We start from the raw sequence: 23,286 nt of genomic DNA, 5'->3' as shown, positions 1-23,286 counted from the left end.
TAAAGACATAAAAAATGTAAAAAATCATTCATTGTAAATGGGCATATTTGGTGCCCATATCGAAATGCACACAGACAACTATGCGCACATTTCACTATGTTCCAAAAGGAGAACATGCTATAATTATTCACCAGTTTGCTAAAAGAGCATAGATATAACAAAAATGAAATGTCTGATATTGTAGATTGTTTGCTTTTTCTTTTCTTTTTTGAAATTACCAGAGCATGAGCATGCTCAATTGTGGCAGAGTTCATGCATAACGAAGTGCAAGGCACATGCTGCACATGAATGTACTCCTGATCTACCATTATCGGAAGACAACAGGTGGTCACAGCAAGAAATTATTTAGAAGAAGGTCATACATGTGAGGAAATTCTCATTTACACTGAGAGTGGTGGATACATGGAACAGCCTGCCAGAGGATGTAGTAACAGCACAGACTTAAAAATCAGCTTTAAAAATAAATTAGACAAACTGGAGAAATAATGATGGTAAAGTTAATTTAGACAGCATTTGATAAATCAACATAATATACTGCTATTTGAGTACTGAGTTCTCTTCCATGTCTATTAGATATGGATAAAGAGGTGCCTTGCTCTTACTTCCACTAATTTAACCTTCATTGTTTTTAATTTTATTTTGCCATTACAGCCATTAACACACATAAATTCTGCTGTCTATGTAGCATTTCTGCCCTCTATCAATTGCACATTTACTGTTAGTAAGTCACCTGCAAAAACTTTGGATTGCCCATGCAATTTAGTGCTGGTAATCTGGGATCATAGTAAATCAGGTCTACAGAGCTAAGTGGTTGGTTTGCTTCTACCGCTAGTGATATAATTCAGAATTCAGTAGTTATCAAAAAGTCAAGTCCTACCTAAAACAGTGTGACTAAAATGATTTATGTGGCTCTACTGAGTAGAAGCACATAACGTCTGTGGATTTTATGCTCATCAAGTAGTAAGATCACGAGTTAAGACAAACCACAAAGTTGCTCAAATCAAACAAGCAAACACTGTTTTTTGAGAGAGCAACAACAAACTGATTCTTGCACAGTTTCAATAATGCTGACCAGGATGACTCATGGTTGTAGTTTGTACTTTCACGTGTCTTCCACTTCTCATGTGCCTGCTCCTAAATTGTTTCCTCGTCCTACTGTATGTTTTTAATCTCACTTCTCTCTCTCTCTCTCTCTCTCTCTCTCTCTCTCTCTCTCTCTCTCTCTCTCTCTCTCTCTCTCTCTCTATATATATATATATATATATATATCAAACCTGCTCTTCAACCCAGCAAAGCTGTTGTTCAATTTTTTGGCTTATCTCTTCTGGTCTTTTGCTTACTCCACTGCCTGTATGTGATTTTTTTTTTTTTTTTTTTTTTTGGCCTAGAGACACACTCATCCTTCCTCTGCTCCTTTGATTTTTGAACTCCACATTTTTGTGGCAAGCTTACACTCCTTTAGTCCATTCGTCCACATATCCACTGTGGCCAAACACTCTACTCTCTACTGGCTCAGTTTAGTCCGGGTCTCAATGTCATCGCTAATGTCCCAGCATGACCACTGCAGCTGTGTGTGTGTGTGTGTGTGTGTGTGTGTATTGGATTCTTTCAGTTCCCCTGCTGGTGTCACTGTTAATATCACGTACTGCCGGTTGCCTGTGCACACTGCTTGCTTTTTAACCATCTTGTTTTGCACAACAGCTCTCTTCTGTTGTTTTAGCACTGCAGGGCTGAAAATGTTCAGGAATGCCTATTGATGCTGTGTATTCTTTGATTATGCACATTTTCTCTCTTTCTCTGTCTCACTGCCCAATCCAGTCTCACGGATTGTCGTGATTCAGCAACATGAAATATACATTAATTTATTGGTTCGTCATATTGTCACGAAAAGTGCAAAATTTTCATCATGGCAGCACAAATTCATTCTAATTCATTCCCTGATGGCTGCATGAAATTAAAAGTGCAGCGGGTGAGGGTGGGGGGTCAGGGGTGGTTATGGTTAGGGTTAGGCAAAGGAGTAGGGTTAGGTTATGGTTAAGGTTAGGGTTGGGGATAGGAGTAAGGTTACTAATAGTGAGTTTATAAAAAAACCCTGTCACAAAAATTTTAATCATTTCGTGATGGGAGGACAAAAAAAACAAAACAAAAAAAACGTGAGACTGGGCTGCACTACCATATATGTTGTTTATCACATTGTAGATCAGATGTAATTAGCCCTGCTCCTGGAGATCACTTGCTCTGCACGTTTTCCATGCGTACCTGCTACAAACACAGCTGATTAGTCATGTCTGGTGGTGCTTAGTTGTTCATTGGCTCAGCACAGCTGATTGACTTAATTAGAAGAGGGTGGAGTAGGGAGAACACACGCAAGGCAGGTAGTGTCCAGGAGCACAGATGGTGACCCCTGTTGGAGTTGTTCGCATGTGCATCTCTGGGTTAAATGATAATTTCACTTTTTTAACAACTCCAGTCATGTTAAATGATTGCTAGCAGTGAAACCACTACCTGTTCTACTCACCTTTGATGATTGCTTAATTTGTGAGAAATACTATTTTGAAAAATTACATTTATGAAGCTAATTCAAAAGAGTCAATAGGGCAGCTGTCCTGGGAGTTAAAAAAAACCTACTGTGTGCTCAAAATAGCAAAAATAATGCTAACAACCTACTTTTTGTCCCTCACCCTCCGGGAGAAGGCCATTAAAATAGGTTCTGTGCATGCATGCATCCTTATTGCACACCCCTACCTAACCTTGTGGCCACAATAACCCATCGGTTATTCCATGTATCTCTTTTATATTCGATACACGTGCTCTCTGGATCAAAATCTTGGACAAGTTTGCACCACAATGCTCTGTGGCCCTTGTGACCTACTTATATATTAATGCTTTACATAAACAGGGACACAGAAATATGCACCCTGTTAACTCACTGATTTATAAGAAAGCTGTATCTGTCTTTGAATTCACACAGTAGATAGTTTATATTAAAATTTAATAATTTCCCCATAAACATATGATGTAAGTAATGAGAAAATCCACAAACATGTTAAAAGCAACCTTTACAATTTTAAGATTCAGAGAAAACATGGTTTTGTGTTCATTTAAAGCTCAATGTCTTATATTTGCTTTTATAGTAATTTTGAAAAAACAAGTTTCCTCTTGTACAACGTAACGGTCAAAAATGAACACTCAGAGACTAATATTGGGCCACATGCAGGAACCACTTGTACCAAGAGGTTCATTTGTAAGTGTGAGTAGGAGTGGTTTAACAGAACTTCATGTATTCACCAATTTTCTCATATATTGAGTTTTCTGTAGGTATCAACAAAATTTACGAGTGGTCCAATCCTGGACTCGGAGTTATGTGCAGTTAGTCTGCTGTCAACTTAATACAAGTTTTAAGTAAATGAGTGAACATTTCATTACTTTTAAGCAGCTCTAGTATGAAAACCTGACATAATTGACACATATCAATTCCATTGACATTATTCTATTTAAGGTCCATTTCCCATCATCAATTTCTGGCCTAAATTTCAAAGTTGAGGAACTTGGGCCAGATCATCATTATTATTGTTTTTTAAATCTTTACCAAAATTCATATGTAATCTCTATTGCCTGTTATTTTATATCTCATTATATACGATTGTACTTAATTATTTCCAATCATACACAGTTACGTAAGATTTCCATTATATGTTTTTCTGCATGTGCCCGTATGTGTACAAAATGCAACTTCCTCTTGCTGTGTTTTTCTCCATACTTTTCCAAAAAGCTAAAATTTCTCTTTGAAAATCTCAAAACTGTCTTCTGTTGAAGAGTGCAACATGTATTTCATGGGTTTCATTTTGTAGAGGAACATCAGAAGGAAGCTGTTTGGAAAGTGTAGTGACATGGACCCACAACAGGGGGCGTAAATGAACGGACAATGGAAATACAAAAAGATAATTTAATATTGTGAAATGTGCACAACGGTATACAGATACGATCTTAGACAACAGTCAATTAAACAGTCGGTGACGTGTGGGCAGGCTCGAGGATAGGAGACGCCTGTCCAGAGAAGAGCCGGGCCCCACACAATTTCCACTGCCAGCGGAGACCTGAAAAACACTGGAGACGCCAAGTCCTGAGTCCCCAGGTGGCCACCACCTCCAGCTGTCGGATTGGGTACTGCTGGACAGGAAGCACAAATAGATCAAGTGGGTGTGTGCACACCCAGCAAACAGTTCAGCACACAGTCAAAGTCCCTTCTGGTGGAATACCTCCACCTCCTGAACACAGTTACTCAGAGTACGTGCAGATCCTTATGAAACACTCAAGTTTTGGATTGAGGAGCGGGAACGCCAACTCTTCCAAACATCCACAAACTCAGCAACCAGCTATGTGTTTACAAAAAGGTTTCAGCTGCAAAGACTCAGATGTAAGAACATTATAACTACGGCTCAGATGTAAAGACGTTACAACTGGCAAGTTTAGCTGTACAAAGGTGCGCATACGCAGTGGTGGGCACAGATAACCAAAAAATTAACTTTGATAACAGATAATCAGATAACTGAAAAGTTATCTTCGATAAAGATAAAACAATAAACCACCCAAAAATTTATCGGAAGTTACAGATAACTGATAAATTCCAATATCTCTGGCACATTTACAACTACTAGTAAAACATTTAATAGCTTCTAATAATATTAAAAATAACAACAGACCCAAACAATGAAACCACACTTTTTTCTATCAACATTCTGTTGGAACCTCTTGTTTATTACAGCCCTCCCAGCACAGAAGTACTCTAAGAGCAGTCGTAAAGCCAGCCCTATATCAATTATAAAGGTCCGGTCATGCGGAGGGCTTGAAAAATAAAGTCATATTGACTTATGGTTTTTATTTATAAATAACATTAATACCGATAGAATAACTTCATTAATGTCAATTCTGTCATTTTTACAAAGTTATAATATAACATATATCTTTTAATGTTGAATAATGCACTAATTCTGAGGTTTTGTAACAAACACAGACCGCAAAACCTTCTGGGTAAAAGTGCTAAACAGTGATTGGTTCAGTAATCCATTATGTAAACCAACACGTTAATGTGACGTGTGTCGTGTGTTGGTTTAAAGATAAATGTGCTTTTGTAAAATATTCCATTTTTATTTGTAAAAACAGGCATTTTTACAGAAGTGTCATCGCAATTGCATGTTTTAAAACGTTTATGATGTTGTAAAACGTGCACTCAATATTAATAAGTAAGTAAGTAAATTTATTTATATAGTGCCTTTCACAGACATAAGGCCATGTACACACGTTGTCGGGTATTTGTAAAACCGAATATCTTACCCTTTCAGTTTGGGGAAAAAACTTCATCCACACTACGTTGTTTAAAAAAAAAAATCCATCCACATCGAACCGTATAAATGTGTTGTAATTAGTCTGCCAAACCTTTGGGTGGCGGTACTGATTAAAATTCTATCCAATCAGGAGCCTTATTCTCTTGTCGTCACTTCCACAAAAACTAAAAACATGGCGCCAACCTCGTTCGTGTGGACCGATGAGTCGGAATTACTTCTAAACGTAGTTTTAGAATACAAAGTTAACAAATATATGCACACAAAAAGCGCCTGGACGATGGACAATACCAACACTTTGAGAGCAGCCATGTACCCAGACGTTTAATACTGCCATGAACACTCCTGGCCAGTAGATGGCAGCAGCGGCCTTGAAAAAATGTCAAAATTCCAGATAATCCGTGTCTGCTACATTTGAGATGCGTGGAATTTAACAAACGCAAATACACTAACGTCTATAAACCCAGAGAATATATTCACAAGAGTTTTAGGCACTAGAGTTTAATGCTGTTATCTGTGGACCCTGAACAGAGTGTCTGAAATGCATTTGTCCTGTCATGAACGTCTGAGATTACCTTATGCTACCCATAATGCATTGCAGCCTGGCACAGCATGTGCTCACAAAATCTTAAAAATTAGCACATTACTTTAAAATGAAAACATATATCTGATAGTTTCACTTTATAAACTTCAGACATGACAATAATTTTAAATAACTTGTCTAAAATGAGTGGTTAAAATTTCAACCATAAGTTAAACATGTATGCCTCTGGATGACTTGGTGACATTGCGATTATGTTAATATGGTGTTAAATGAAATGACTTTTTTTTTGGTCACCAATTTTTCTTTGCTTATAGACGATTGAGTGGTTTCTGATTGTACAGGGTAGAGCAACATGCTTATTAGGAAAGTTTTAACAGGTAGATCTCAACAGCTTTAACAGTTTTAAAAATGTTTTTCACTGTTCAGCTTAGTTTAGTACGTTATCGGTCTAAAAGTTATCGGAAAATAATTAGTCCGATGATGAAATAAATAAAAACATGGCAGACCTACAGAGCATTTAAAAGTCGAATTGCTGAAGGGATAAATGACTTTAAAAACCAGTTGATACACATTGGGGAAGGATAATGGCGTCCTGAAGGAAGCAGAGAAAACTATCCTAAAAGAACATGACCTGACAAGGACAAGATGCTTTCAGACTTCTGAAGGATCTGTTGATTACAAAAAGGGTGTAAGTCTCTTTGTTTCACTCCGATAATCTTTTCCTCGGAATCTCCCAATGCTTGAACAACGCATCAGAAATGCGTGTGCTTCAGTAAATCCCGAAATGTTGTCAGATGTTGGTCAGGCACGCTTGAAATGGTGGTTTGATTGCTATGAAAAAGGAGGTGCACACGTCGAGGTGTACCACTGACTTATGGACGAACACTCTACATCAAAGATGGTACCAGAAATATTCTCCGTTAATGTAGATTTTACCATGTGAATTTCATCCACTTTATGTTTCAAATAAATTTTCAATAAACAATATAAAAGCATGAGTGACTTTTAAACACCCTGTAGAGTGATGTCACATTCAGTTTATTGGATTGTTTTTATTGAGCAACATCATTTGTGTACATAACAGGGATTTGAACCACAATCTATTCAGTTCATGGATATGTGGTTCTATCACCGAGTTACATTCACATTATGTATTTACTCCAAAGAAACAAAATGTTTAGAGAGGTTTCCACTTGTTTTGTCTTTGTTGACATTGCGACTCAGACAGCACAGTTGGTTCCCCATTATTTGTTGGGTTAGTTGCATGTTCAAATTTTCTTGAACAAAGGAAGAAAAGAGAATAAAAGTTCCTGAGGTCAAAGGATGTGATCCATCACTGCACAGCACCTTGACAATCTGTGTCAAGGTCACATGCCACGACATTGTTTGCTAAGAATCAGGTGGTTCCATGTGCATTTTTTATTAAGAAAATGGAAATTCTGGCATATTGTTATAGGCCAGCTGATACCTGAAACACCATACTAAAAACAGTTAACACTGGACCATTTTGACATGAAACCAAAAGTATTTCAAGATATAGAACTTTATGTTTCTGCATGTGTATGGATACATACACTTATGTTAGTACTGGGAGCATAGAACTCTACTTTTGGCAAAAGTGAACATATAACCAGTTAATTCTCAGCGAGCAATATAGACACGATCTAGCACTGTTCTGAAATCGAAGTTATTAACAATGAGTAACACTGACAAAAGTAAGAGTATATGTTTCTGTGTGAAAATTATGACTAACCTTTTCATTTTTTAAAGTAAATTGCACTTCACTTTTTCCAGTGTAATCAGGAGCTACGCTGCTTCATTTCTGAGATCTGACAGGATCAGATGTGCTCAGAGCAGCATGGTTGCAGGAGCACCAGAAAAGAGTTCCATTTTAAAATTCAAATATGCCAAACACAGCAAAACAACATGCATTCTGTACCTAAAACTAAACCAGCAGAAGGCAACAGCTGCCTGAAGGCATCAAATCACTAAGGAACCCCAGGTTCAAGTGCAGAACATGACGTTCCACAACAATCATAACCACTACCCATCCCACCTCCCCACCCCCTCACCCAAAGAACTCATTTTATGTTCAACAAACGTAGTTCAGTTTGAATTTAAGGCCAAACCTTTTTAAACCACAGTAAGGAGGAAGGCACCTCATGAGAAAACTGATATGATGAAACCCCTGCCAGTTCTGTGAGGAAAGTCCACTGTATCCAAGGCATCAAAATCATAGAGATAGACTGTATATTGGACAAACACTCCATGACATCACTCAGGTTTTATGAAGACTGGTTCTGAAGGTCACATAGTGTGGCTCTGGAGGTCAGAGGAATCATGCTGAATTGGTCCTCCCATTATGTGTGCACATGGTGGCCAAATGTCACTGTCCAGAGTGGCAGTAGAAATATGGCCACAGATCTTGAGCCATCCACACACATACTTTACGCTTTCAGGCAGAGCGCCCTCTGGTGTTGGGCCAGCAGTACCTCCTCTTCTGGCGGCCCACATAACAGAAGCTTCTGATCAGAGAACAGGAAGTTCTGATTTGTGCATATTGTGTCCAATTGTTCACTTTCAACTACTTCTACATAAGATTACACCCAATCTGCACCATTTAAATCTGATTATTCACTTTTTTGGATTTTGGACCCTGAGCCTGGTTCTGCTAGAGGTTTCTTCCTGTTAAAAGGGAGTTTTTCCTTCCCACTGTAGCCAAGTGCTTGCTCACAGGGGGTCGTTTTGACCGTTGGGGTTTTACATAATTATTGTATGGCCTTGCCTTACAATATAAAGCGCCTTGGGGCAACTGTTTGTTGTGATTTGGCGCTATATAAAAAAATCGATTGATTGATTGATGATTTATCCCGACATCACACATTTTTAAAACATTTACATCTTTCTTGAATGCTACTTTTACCACTGATTCCACAACATTTAAAACCCCAACTGGGTGTCTTCTCCTCTCCTCGAAATCATAGAAAAAAAATAAAAATAAAAAATTGGTAATGGTAGACAGGCCTAACTCTGGAATTTGAAATGGAGTATCATTCTTAATTTGTGCATTTAGCCTAAAGATACCATTAATTTAAAATGAAATATAGAACAGAGGGAGGTGGGGACATGGAACGGGGGGGATGATGGTGACCCTGCCTTTCTTTCTCACCTCCAGAGGTGTGTGGGGCCAACAGGCTGTAGGCCGATCAATCTGAAGGACATCTACCAGACCACAAATTAATATGAACACGTATGGAGTGTCATTGGGCAGCACAGTTTTGTTTGAGGGTGGACACTAAAGGGGTAAAATATGATGCATATGATGTAATTTCTACTTCTGGAGAGAGAAACACAGCACTTTCTTTGAGTTTTTGGGCAAATGATGGTTAGCTGTGTAGGCTAACGATTACTGACACGACCTCTCACATTTGCCTTGTCTTCCCTTCTCCACTAGGAACCGAAAAAACTGCTGTTTTCACGGCTGCTTCGGTGATTGCAGCATAAAACAAAACAGTACATCATTGTACCGTGTGACGTTATGCTGTATATACGTATATTGCTCAGCGGGAGCGGCTGTCCCAATAAGTGCTTAAATCCCATGATATCATGCAGGGTTCAAATGAGACTGCACTGCCCTATAGTCTGTTTGTCAACATTTTAAAAATCCATGTTCATGTTGAACCCAAACTTACTTATTTCAGTGATAGGGTCTTTTCTGGGGGGTGAAATGGCACTAAAAGCACTAGTTATTTTTTTTTTGCTTTCCTTGACAGAGCCCTTAATGCTACTTTTTACATTGTTAACAATTACAGACTTTCTCCTGTGTTCTTCTGATAGAGGATTTCTTTCTTTTTCCTTCACAATAATAAGAATAATAAGTTCTTCCTTAATGTCGCTGATGTCAGTGTCCTGATTGGACACCTCTGACAAGTATGGGTGGGACGTCTAGCCTTATTTGTTATTTTTAGGGTATTGTTTCTGGTTATTCACCCTTTTCATGAACATATGCTGATTTACACACAAGGAAGTCAGTAGGTTTGCACATGGCAGATTTGTATGAGCCCATCATACTAAAAAAAAAGGTATAAGAAATTTAAAAGAAGTTTACAAAAATGTTCTTGCATGAGACCCAATGTTTTAATCAACCCAGTCTCACATCCAAGTCATCACATTTTGACACACAGTTCATTTTGACCAAATGCCAATCTGTGATGAGTAGGGTACGCCTGCTAACTTTACGCCTGACCATAACCTTAACCATAACCATACCTAAATCACAGAGTGAAGTAGGGTATCTAACTTGTCCCATCGTGATGGACACAGGCACTGACCAAGGTGTAGACGTGTTGTGAGTGTTATTTTCATATAAGAAAGGTTGAAGAAAAGTGAACTTGTCCTTGTCTGTGTTTTCCAGATGTCTCACTGTCTGTCTTTGGTTTCATTCTTCTTCCAGCTCGAGGCATGTCAGTGTACCTTCTGTTCTCTTTCTCTGTTGCGTATACATTCCTCTCAGCTTCCCGTCTTTAGCTCTTGTGTGTGTCTGTTTATAACTCTGATTCTGTCCTTTTTTTCTGTAATTCCCTCTCACCTCCTCCCTCACTGTCACTCTCATTTCACTGTCTAAGTCACGTTTACTGGCACGCACGCACAATTGTTTATCTGAGCCATTACAGTTCAAAACACAACGAGGGCGCAATTTTCAAAAATGCGCTGTGACTCCCCCTTAGGCCCGTTTGTCTCTCAGTTACCTTTCTTCTCCTTGACGATGCCACTTTGTTGTGTTTATTTTTAATGCTGTTAGTCTTTTGCTGTTCTTGGGCATTTGTCAGCATTTACTGTAACCCCCCCTCCTCTCCCTTTCCTTCTTTCCCCTGAGCTCAGCTCCCTCCATCATCCTTTTGTCAATCGACTTCTTCTCTCTCAATTTCCCCTCTAACCCCTTAAAACCCTCTCTGGTCAATTTCATCTCCCCATCTCTCCTTACCTCAGCACTCATGGCGGATCTGTCACCGCAACTTCTTTCATTTGTATTTTGTCTTTTTAGTGTTTTTTTCTTGCTTTCTTTCCCTCACCTTCACTTCATCTTCCCTCTTCTACTTTTATAAATCTCTCTTTTCTCTCCAAAGTATGTCACCCTTTGCTTTTCTTTGCTAAACCCCCTCTTCCTTTTCCACGGAGCCACAGCTATTCTGTTTTCCACACTTCCTTTCCCCGCCTTCTGTGTCCTGTTTTCTGCGCCCCCTTTCTCCGCCGTGCTTTTAATAACGCGTGTCAGAGTTTAACCTCGTCACCAGTTTCCCTCCGGTGCACTTGCGCTTTAGCCGTGCTCCCGTTCCTTCGCTTCCGCTCCTCTTTTTCCCCAATTCCCTTGTACTCATCTTCTCTGTTAATACTTGTTTAAATTTTTCTTTCTTGTTTTACTCCTGTTTTCATTATTCATAACTGTAACTTGTTTCATCAGGCACAAGCTCATTAAGCACTGACCCCTTTTCCTCCTGCACCTCCTGGTTAGCAGACATTGTGCAAGCCTTCAGCATTCACTCTTTTTCAGCCATTAATTCTTCCTCTGTCTAACCTTATCACATGAGCTTACAACTATCTCCCCTCTCGGCTTTTCCAGTGTTCTTATTATTTGTTATTTTATTTTGTTGGATATGGCCTCAGCTTTCTCTCCGGCTGTGCAGATGAACCGATGCTCCAGCTCTATCTTTCTCCCCTTGCTTCTCCCATCCTTTGCCCCTCTCCATGTCTTCTCTGTCCCCTCCTTATCTTACTAGTGTGTATGTGTGTGTGTGTGTGTTTGTGTGTGTGTGCGTGTGTGTGTCTCCTCTCATCCCTGTTCCCTTCCTGACTTCCTTCTGTCCAGGTACGTTTGCTGTACTGTTCCCAGGAGGAAGCTGAGCTTGTTTTCCGAGCCGCTTGGGCTGCAGGTCAAGCCGGAGCCTCTCACATGTGGTTTGCTGTGGGGCCGGCCCTCTCTGGTTTGGGCATGGAGAGTTTGCCCCGGGCTCTGTTTGCTGTGCGGCCCCAGGGTTGGAGGGATGAACCTCGCCGGAGGATTGCTCGGGGCGTGTCTGTGCTGACTCATGGGGCAGTGGCCATGCGCAAGGATTACGGAACCACAGGCGGCCCAAACTTTGTCACCAACTGCATGACGGACGCCAATCACACGCAGAGACTGCGGGGCAGGATGAGGTGAGAAACAGATTAGGATAAAGAGGTGAATATATTGACCCAAATATTAGGCACCCCCCCCCCCCCCCCCCCACTTGGAAAAATACTTTCCAATTCTTATTACCTCCATCAAAGAGGTTATGTTTTCGGTTGTGTCCGTTTGTTAGTTGGTTGGTTGGTTGGTTGGTTGGTTGTTAGCAGGATAACTCAAAAAATCCTCAACGGATTTCAATAAAATTTTTTACCAGGGGTGTATCTTGGCCTAACTTAGAAGTGATTAAATTTTGTTTAATAATCTGGAACACGATCCGGATCCAGTAATTTTTTTAAGGATTCTTTATCATTGCAGGATAGGGGCAATTTCAACATTTTTGCATCTAACTTCATGAAGACGAGTCACAAAGGCTGACCAAAAATTAAGTTACGACACAACAGTAATTTAGCATTTGTTTCTCCTCATTGAATAAACTTATTAGAAAAAAAAAACATGTGTAGTTCATGCAGTTTCTCTTTAGAAATACATTTGCTGAAAATCTAAGGTTTTAACCACTGAATCTGAAACATGACAGTAGATGCATGAAACAACGTGGAATAAGTCTCTTTGCCAAAGGGTATTCCATGTGACGTCAGTGACCCTGTGGCCTTGGCGGAGGTTTGCGCTCTCCGAGTGCTTCTAGTTTTTAAAAAGAAAATGCTTATATTTGAAAATAATACTAATGAAAGCACACTGAGTATGACAAACAGTGGCATAATAAGCAGTACTAACTGGCCTGCCTTGATTCTTCAGATCATTATGTCACTCAGTCAATTTTACACAAACAGAACTTTCTGTGCATGCTTTCTGTTCATTCAGGACCTTTTAAATGGGTAAATCCCCCAAAGCCCTTCAGAGATTCCTGAAGGGCATTTTTCTGAGGATGATAAAGACGGATGCACGTCGTGGTGTGATTCAGCTGCTCTGTTTATCGAGATCAAATCTGAAGTGTGAGCAGTGAAAATTATGTGGAATCATATTTGAGGTAAAATTGTAGGAGGGAAATAGGGTGTTGTGTTCCAGCAGCAGCAATAGTCAGGGGGAGGATTTCACTTTGCTGCTGGAACAACAGCACAAGGGATTGTGGGAAAATTGGAGTGACAAATAATTGTGATTTTTTTCAGTTATTTAAGAATGTTTTACACTGGTTCTTGTGATGATATTGTTCAAGTTGCCTATAAGTGATTGTGATGTAAAATCAAGATGAAACAACATTTGTGTTTTCTGGAAAACAGCTTTGTCTTATATTTGAGCTAATAAGGTTGAGAGCTCAGTGCCAGGACATTGGCAGGACAAAACCGTAACATTGAGTAACATTGTGAGTCAGAATAAAATGAATACTGTGACATCCAGGGCCGGCCAAAGCCTTTACGGGGCCTTAAGCAGAATTTCATTTGGGGGCCCCCCTACCATCACCTCAGCACCAGATGCCTCATTATTCCATAGGCTACACTGTTATGTGTGTAACGTACCCACAATCATTAGCATTATTTGTAATTATCTTACATCATACAGGTGTCATTCTTGTTTTTAACCTTAAAGGGGTAGCAAACTCATAAATATGTTTTAATTAACTTCTACATAAAGAATGATGTATAAGTATGGCTCATTAATTTAACTATTTGAAAGTAACATCAGCAGGCAGGAGACTGCATTTATAGTAAACACGTTAAATAGTTTTTCTTTCAGATGTGCAATGGTGTGCAAAATGTTCAATATTCAAATACAAAATAGAATCAAATGACATTCACATTATCTTACAGAAAAATAAAGTTGTAATCAAAATTAAATACTTAAATAATAAATACAATACTTAAAAAATCTCCAAAATGAACATAGAAATCCACAGCATAACAGCAATGTTTCGCTGCGTGCTTTGTGTCGCTATTGAACTCTGTCTGTGGATGCTCAGCGTCCACACTGTTTAAAGCACTGTGAAGCTGCGGGTTTGAGTGAGAGGAAAGCCGCATTGTTACCAGTGATAAGAAGCTGATTCTGAACAAAAGTTGAGCGCGTTGTAGCGCATATTTAGTCAATGACGTACACACAACAGTATATATTTGATCACTTATTTTTTGACATTTTAGGGGAAGCTGAGCTTCCCTTGCAGTCTTAGAGCAATCGCCTCTGACTTTAAGACACCTAAAGCACTTTACACTAAATAAACGGAGCATTTCGCAAATAATGACAACAAAAATTGTAATATTGGACATGCAAACCTACCATTGTCTTGTTGTTTTTTTCTCGTCTTCCAACTTCTTCTTTTTTCTTTTCTCCGCTCCAGAGGGATAATTTCTTTTCTGAGACATGACTTGCACTCACTTCTTTCCTCACGATTAGTCATCGACCACCTAACCCAAGCGGTGCATCTAAATTTGCCCATCGGTGGCAGCAGCCAACAGGAGGCATCAATTAACCTAGTATTGGTATTTTGTCAAAATGATTTTTTTCGGGTGTAATACAATTTTATTTAAATTATTCAATATTATTTTAATTTCATGTATATATACTCAATAAAAATATAAACGCAACACTTTTGGTTTTGCTCCCATTTTGTATGAGATGAACTCAAAGATGTAAAACTTTTTCCACATACACAATATCACCATTTCCCTCAAATATTGTTCACAAACCAGTCGAAATCTGTGATAGTGAGCACTTCTCCTTTGCTGAGATAATCCATCCCACCTCACAGGTGTGCCATATCAAGATGCTGATTAGACACCATGATTAGTGCACAGGTGTGCCTTAGACTGCCCACAATAAAAGGCCACTCTGAAAGGTGCAGTTTTATCACACAGCACAATGCCACAGATGTCGCAAGATTTGAGGGAGCGTGCAATTGGCATGCTGACAGCAGGAATGTCAACCAGAGCTGTTGCTCGTGTATTGAATGTTCATTTCTCTACCATAAGCCGTCTCCAAAGGCGTTTCAGAGAATTTGGCAGTACATCCAACCAGCCTCACAACCGCAGACCACGTGTAACCACACCAGCCCAGGACCTCCACATCCAGCATGTTCACCTCCAAGATCGTCTGAGACCAGCCACTCGGACAGCTGCTGAAACAATCAGTTTGCATAACCAAAGAATTTCTGCACAAACTGTCAGAAACCGTCTCAGGGAAGCTCATCTGCATGCTCGTCGTCCTCATCGGGGTCTCGACCTGACTCCAGTTCGTCGTCGTAACCGACTTGAGTGGGCAAATGCTCATATTCGCTGGCATTTGGCACTTTGGAGAGGTGTTCTCTTCACGGATGAATCCCGGTTCACACTGTCCAGGGCAGATGGCAGACAGCATGTGTGGCGTCGTGTGGGTGAGCGGTTTTCTGATGTCAATGTTGTGGATCGAGTGGCCCATGGTGGCGGTGGGGTTATGGTATGGGCAGGTGTCTGTTATGGACGAAGAACACAGGTGCATTTTATTGATGGCATTTTGAATGCACAGAGATACCGTGACGAGATCTTGAGGCCCATTGTTGTGCCATACATCCAAGAACATCACCTCATGTTGCAGCAGGATAATGCACAGCCCCATGTTGCAAGGATCTGTACACAATTCTTTGAAGCTGAAAATGTCCCAGTTCTTGCATGGCCGGCATACTCACCGGACATGTCACCCATTGAGCATGTTTGGGATGCTCTGGACCGGCGTATACGACAGCGTGTACCAGTTCCTGCCAATATCCAGCAACTTCGCACAACCATTGAAGAGGGGTGGACCAACATTCCACAGGCCACAATTGACAACCTGATCAACTCTATGCGAAGGAGATGTGTTGCACTGCATGAGGCAAATGGTGGTCACACCAGATACTGACTGGTATCCCCCCCCCCCCCCCCCCAATAAAACAAAACTGCACCTTTCAGAGTGGCCTTTTATTGTGGACAGTCTAAGGCACACCTGTGCACTAATCATGGTGTCTAATCAGCATCTTGATATGGCACACCTGTGAGGTGGGATGGATTATCTCAGCAAAGGAGAAGTGCTCACTATCACAGATTTAGACTGGTTTGTGAACAATATTTGAGGGAAATGGTGATATTGTGTATGTGGATAAAGTTTTAGATCTTTGAGTTCATCTCATACAAAATGGGAGCAAAACCAAAAGTGTTGCGTTTATATTTTTGTTGAGTATATTTACTTTTTTATCACGTCTCAGTGCTCTCGGGGCCCCCTGGTGGCGTGGAGGCCCTAAGCGACCGCGTAGTTGGCGTATGCCTGGGGCCGGCTCTGGTGACATCTTTTGTTTTCTCCCACGCCATAACTTTTGCACCCACATAGCACCCCCAAGAAAATAAGGGTTTATTTATTATTTTCATTTCATTTCATCCCATGTTTTTAAGGCCTTGTCCACATTTAAACTGAGCTTTTCTTATACAATGTTTTCTTTGTCATTTTCAAAAAGTGTTCCTTTGAAGAAATGTTTCCGTTCTCACAGATCCAGTGACACAGCTTGAAAGTGCTGTAGTACATATGTCAGCCCTGTATGTGGTGCTGTAATGTGTCCACAAAAAATGGAGAACATGTGGAGCTAATCAATGTAACAACAGAAGCTAGAATCTTACAAATCGGCAAACAAAGCAAATAAAGTCTTTTCATCTGAAAAAAAAATAATAATACTGTGAAATGAGTGTGTTCAAAGTTAGAATGAGCTGCAAGTTATGGTTGAAGCTGATTGACTGTGTCAGAGAACAGGCATGAGGGAGAAATCTGAATTTGACACTAGCTATCATCCATGTAAAATAAATGTTGTTGGTGCATGTAGTTTGAGTTGCCAAAATTACCTCAGCATCTGTAGCAAGTGGACCATATCTCATGTATATTAATGAGCAGACTTTAATAGATTCCTCATCGACTGTGCAGAAATGCAGCAGCTCTAACAGGTAGAGCCAGTGGTTATCTTGGTTGATTCCATCAGCCAATAGTTGTTGCACCACATATACACCACATTCACAATTTTACGTAAATCTTGGACAGTAATAAGTATTTGGACAGTGACACACGTTCTGTAAATTTGGCTCTGTACACCACTGCAGTGCAGTCAAAACAAAACAATCAGTATGTCTGGAGTGGGCATTTCTCAAAAAACACCATGCAAGGAGGAGACAAGTGAGGGAAGCCATCAAGGCACTCATAAGAACTCTGAAGGAATAATACAACGTCATGGCTGTGATTAGAGAAACTGGGGATACTACAGATATAGTCTGTTGCATCACCAGTCACAGCTTCATGGTGGAGTGGAGAAGAGGAGCCAGAACAGCCTAAAATTCCTTCAGTTCTTATAAGTGTCTTGATGGCTTCCCTCACTTGGCTCCTTCTTGCATGGTCACTCAATTTTTGAGAACTGCCTCCTCTTGACAGATTTGCCATAGTGTACCATATTGTTTCTATTTATTAATGATTGACATAATCAAGCAGCATTCATGCTTGTGTACGTTCAGTAAATATGAAATTCAAAACAGTGTGCTCCTCAATTAACCATTTGTGTTTTAGTATGTTTCAACACCAGAAGGCAGAAATCAAACTGAATGATGTGAAGCAATTTTTTTTTTCCCAGGGAATCGGCAACATACTGAGGCTGCGTTTATTATAGCATGTTATGTCTTTCTTTGGACCCAGACTCCAGAATAATACTTGAAAAAGTTTTTGAAATATTTAGGAGCAATGTTTTGAATTAGCCATCACTAATTTTCACCACTGAATGAATAGTTTTAGCTTCACATGAGCCACACTTTCTATTGTATGATTTTTTTTTTTCTTTTTGCCGTAAAAGCAATACACTATTACCAGTGCAAGGAATGAAGTCGAAGATATATTTAATGATTTGGAACTGCTCATGTATACATCTCCTGATTTGTAAAAAGAAACGTGGTTGTAAAAGTGATTATTTGTATTATCCACTGGTGGGCACAGCTAACCAAAAAGTTAGCTTTGATAACAGATAATCAGCTAACTGAAAAGCTATCTTTTATAAAGCATCAAAGGCGACCACAGACCCAAACAATGAGTCAGCACTTCTGTCTTTGTGCGTCCTGCCCACCCCTGGAAGCCCCTGTTTACTAGATATTTTGCAGCAGTGAAGCAATTGAGAGGAGCTAAGCTCATTCACATGCACACGCAATTATTCCTTAACTGAATACAGCTGTGCCACAGTGAGGCGAAGGTCTTGGAAAATAAAGCAGTTTTGAGTTATAGTTTTGATTTAAAATCATTGAATTATTCCAGATAGAATAACTCCATTAATGTCACTTCTGTCATTTGTACAAAGGTAAAATATAACACATATCTTTTAATTTTAAATAATGCACTAATTCTGAAGTTTTGTAACAAACAGACAGATGCCAAAGGAATTATGGGTAAATGAGCCTGCACTAACAGTGATTGGTTGACTCATTCATTCTATGTAAAAACCAACACGTTAATGTGAGGTGTGTGTGGTGGTGTTTACATATAAATGTACTTTTGTAAAATATGTATTTTTTTAATTTGTTTAAAAAAAGAAGCTATTTGCAAAAAGCCATAAAGTCAAGTTATGATTTGACAACTGTTTGATATAACCAGGGTCAAAATAAATTGACCACTGCCATCTACTGGCGTCCAGACGCTCATACTGCCATGAACACTACTAGCCGGTAGATGGCAGTAGAGCCCGTGAAAACTTGCCAAAACAAAATTCCAGGTAATCGGTGTCTGCTCCATTTACGATGCGTGGAATTTAATAAACTAAATTTCAGACATCTTATGTATATTACTCTGGAACAAAGACGACAGACAGTGTTTGACATAAGTAGGACTCTAAAGAGCAAACAGGAATCGATTGCTATGATTCCAATTGAAAATAATGGAGAAGCAACCTCAGCTTCTTCTGGCATTTTTACATAAAACAAACACAATAACAATGTCCATAAACCCAGAGAATATATTCACGAGAGTTTTAGGCACAATATACAGAGTTTAATGCTGTTGTCCGTGTGGAGCCTGATCAGAGCATCTCAAATGCATTTCTTCTATCGTGAATGTACTGAGATTACCCATAATGCACCTGGACACAGCATGTCCATACTAAAACCTTCAAAATTAGTGCATTACTTTAAAACTAAAACATATATTTGATATTTTCACTTGATAAAACTTCAGATGTGACGTTAATTTAGATAACGTGTCCAAAATTAGTTTGGTTAAAATTTTAACCATGAGTTAAAACTGTATGCCTCTGGATGACTTGGGTGATATTGCCAGCATATCAGTATGGGGTCAAAAGAAATGATTTTTTTTTTTCTTTTCTGTGACCAGTTCTCCTTTGTTTGCAGAGTATAGAGCAATTTCTTTTAGAGTTAGCGCTCCTCTTTTGTAGAGAATAGAACTGCTACTACAAAACATTTAACAGCTAGGTATTCAACTGATTTTAAACTTCGTAAATGTTTATAACTATTAGGATTTCCCTGTTGTGTTTATTACACCTGCAAAAAATATGTTAGCGGTCTAAAATTTATTGGACCAAAATTTATCGGAAGATAATTAGTCCGCTGATGGTTTTCAAAGTTATCTGAAAAGCTAATCCAATAATGAAAACATTAGTTTTGATAATTAGCTGTTAGCCGATTAGCGGAACTGTGCCCAGCACTGGTATTATCAATCAACATTATATGCAGTTTGTCCAAACAGTCATGGCCTCTGAAAATGGAGGGACTGTAAAGATGGCTGTAATTCCTAAATGGTTAACCCTCTGGGGCCGACGCTGTCATATACGACGGCTGAGACCAAGCTTTACTAAATTATAAATAACTTTTTAATGATATGAGATAGAAACTTACTTTTTTGCTGAAAAGTTAACTCCCTGGACTTTTGAGCCAGCCGTCAGCCATCTTTGTACTCCTCATAGAAGCTGTGTGATGACGTGCGCAATGTGAGTGTCCAATCAGAATTGGTTCACCATCACATCGTTTTCCAAAATCCAATTGTAGGGCAGATTTACCTCGCGTGATAAACCAAAGATCATTTTTAGCAGTGATGTGTTACTAGTTGGCCCATTTGAATAGCCATCCGGCTGCTTGCTCCAATGCGCCCTGCGCCATTACACACAGCGATCAGTGAAAGTGAGCAGACGGAGGGCCTCTGATGACAATGTCACGTGCTCTAACACAGAGTGTGTTAGTTTTAGAGATGCTCCACTCCTCATTACCTGTGAATGTTATTGAATAAGCATGTGGCAAGCTCTCTCACTCCGGCGTAAAGCACTGTTTACCATATCAATGGAGTGAGGGGGGAGAGGAGCCGCTCCTCATAGTGTAAATGAGCTAAAGTGTCAAAGCTGCTTTCAGAGCATGACAGAACACTCCAAAACACAGTAGAAGTAGAAGTTTGTGATGTGACCTTTGTGTAATAGTAGACAGAAATTGCTTTGAGATGTTGACAAACAAAACACATAGACCATTTTGTATATATTGTTCAAAATGTGCATTTGTGTTTATTGTTTGAACCTTTTTGTTGTACAGTCTTTCACACAAGAGCCCAAATTACCTTTATAAAGTGTCAAAACAGTTGTTTATTATAGTTTACTGTGTGTTTTGAATAAATGTGTGTGGAAAATTATTTTCCACTTTACTTTTTCCTTTCTTATTTCTGATTATAAACCTTTATTACACTTATAAAACACAACTATAGCATATATATTCTGAAAGTACAGGCTGTCCTGAAAAAAGAGACATAAAACTTGATTGTGGGATGCAGGGAGAGCTGTTAACACCAATCATAAAACATTTATGCCAGGCGAGTGAACTGTCCAAAAAATGCCCTCAGACCCCAGAGCGTTAATGTGATATATTTGTAAAACCCATTGAAGCTGAAAGTCTGCACTACAAACACATCTTCATTGTTTCATTTCAACTGTGGCAGTATAAAGAGGCAAAATTGTAAAATTTGTATCACTGTATCATTGTCCAAATACCTATGGTCCACATCTTCAGTCCAAAACAAACAAAAAAGCTATTTCACTGTGTCCAAGAATGAGGAAAAAATATCTTAGGGTTTTTGACCGGTGTTATCTGCTGTTTGGTGTGTGTACCTACATGCTGCTGTTCCATGTACAGGGGTCTGTGATGTAAAGCATCTATCAGACTTTGGGGTTTGAAGCCGGCTAGATGACATGAGAAGACAATTTGAAGGTCTCTCCTGTGCCATGATCAGACACACCACAGAGATTTCAGCTGATGAACAGAGCAATGTTTGACTTCAAAGATCTTGACAATTCTGCGTGTCTGATAATTTGTCTGTAGATTGGCCAAAAAAAAATGTGCCCTCGCTGTGACCGTCCAAGTGCTGTAGTTTAACTTCAATTACAAAGAGAATAGGGCACACATTCTGTTGGATCAAAAATAGCCTCAAAAATTCTATTTTCTCTTCATATGCTTCCAAAATAAAAATAAAAAAATAGGTTATTTAATTCATTTGATCAACTTACTGTCTGCCTGTCTCCTTTTTACTCCATTCTTCTGTGCAGGTATTTCAGCAACATCACACTTGGTGGTCGAGATTATTCCTTTGACAGCGACGGTTACCTGGCCAATCCATTCCTTGATGTCATTTCCTGGACACCTGGTCGTGGATGGGAAGATGTAAGGCCATGACATGAGTGTGTGTAACTAGATGTTTGTAGATTTAGTTGACAAGAAAGTTCTGACTGTTAAATTAGCTTTGGTAATCATGAATACGTTAACTGAAAAGTTAGTTAAGGGTCACAGTGGATCTTATCTCAGTGGTCTTTGGGCAAGAGGCAGGGTGGTACTCCCTGGATAGGATGCCAGTCCATCACTGGGCCACATATAGACAGATACCTTCACACTTATACCTGCGGTCAATCTAAAGTGTCCAGTTTACCTAAGTTTACTTAAGTCTTTGGAAGTGGGAGGAAACCAGAGCACCCTGAGGGAACCCACGCAATCTTCATGCAAATTCCACAAAGAAAGGATCTCAGGACATTTTTGCTGTGAGGCAACAGTTCTAACCACTGAGCCACTGTGCTGCTCTAAACTGGAAAGTTAACTATGATATTTAGTTTTCTAGAGGAGTAGATCTGTAATCAAACACATTTGGACATCCAGTGGCTTTGCATTTCCATAAATGCACCAGTTTCCCCACAATGCACAATGATTTTTGATGGAAAAATTGACATGCAATAGTTTCCAGTAAAGATGACAGCGGTAGCGCACAGAAGGTTTTTTGAGTGATTCACCCAAAATAATTGGTCTGAAAAGAAGGGAAATGGCTCATACAGGTAACTTTTGTGCTGCTCCATTGCATAGCAACTGGAAACTGTTACTCGCAGATCTCAGATGAAATCACACACCTGAGATGTTGTGATATTTTCAAATGCAAAGCCACTGGTTGAGGATGAAGTGAGCAAGCGACCACTTGTGTTGCCCAAATAGTTTATGATTAACAATGACAAATTTGCCTACAGTTCTATGTCAGAACCATACAGACCTCTGGGGTCCTCTTGCATCCATCACGAAAACAATATAGAAGGTGCAAAGAGAAAGCAAGGCCACGGCTGCTCATGCTAATGCTTGCTAATGCAACACAAAGACCCACACAAAACCTTTCACAAAGTGTTTTTTTTATAATCACAAGTGAAACATCAGTTTCCAACAAAACAGAACAGTTGGAACTTACCATATCATGTGCCGAAAACATGTAGGACTGCTGCGTTATGATTATTAAATGTAGCTCAACCCAACGTTGTAGGGAAGAGCTAACAGAGTAACACGGCAGGACTAATCACTACATCAGGAAAACACTCCTGTAGAGCAGACGATGACTTTATAGATTCTTTCAGGGTCCCATCATCCCCTGTGTGCTTGGAGTAGTTCACATTCCACTCGTCAGTTGAAAATAGCAAAAATGGCATCACAGCTTGTCACGCAGGAGGACATGAAATGAAAACCGAAATTCGATCACTGAAGGAATTTATAGATATTTAAAAAAAATTTCAAATCCCAGGACGAACCCCGTCAAATCAGTATTCCCATTCCAGAAAATCCTTAATTTCCCGATAACTGCAAAGAAATAACAAACCTCCATACAATGGCATGCTAGCACGACCAGCATGACCAGAACCACTCCACGCACAAAGGATTATGGGACCCTGAAGTCATCTATATACAAAATGTAATTGGTGCACAAATGTAAAT

General features: G+C 39.6%; 1 protein-coding gene across 1 annotated transcript in view; it reads left to right on the top strand.

Annotated features, from left to right (window-relative positions):
• The window catches only part of LOC117514251 (glutamate receptor ionotropic, NMDA 2D), a 290,532-nt gene that overhangs the window by 140,925 nt on the left and 126,321 nt on the right, over positions 1–23,286 (top strand). The window contains 2 exon segments of the mRNA XM_034174620.1: positions 11,753–12,081; positions 21,597–21,711. Coding sequence (XP_034030511.1) covers positions 11,753–12,081; positions 21,597–21,711 — 444 coding nt within the window.

Source organism: Thalassophryne amazonica, chromosome 7 (assembly GCF_902500255.1).
Source record: "Thalassophryne amazonica chromosome 7, fThaAma1.1, whole genome shotgun sequence".
NCBI classification, from domain to species: domain Eukaryota; kingdom Metazoa; phylum Chordata; class Actinopteri; order Batrachoidiformes; family Batrachoididae; genus Thalassophryne; species Thalassophryne amazonica.
Note: the sequence above shows the minus strand (reverse complement) of the source record. Positions and strands in the feature narration are given on the sequence as shown.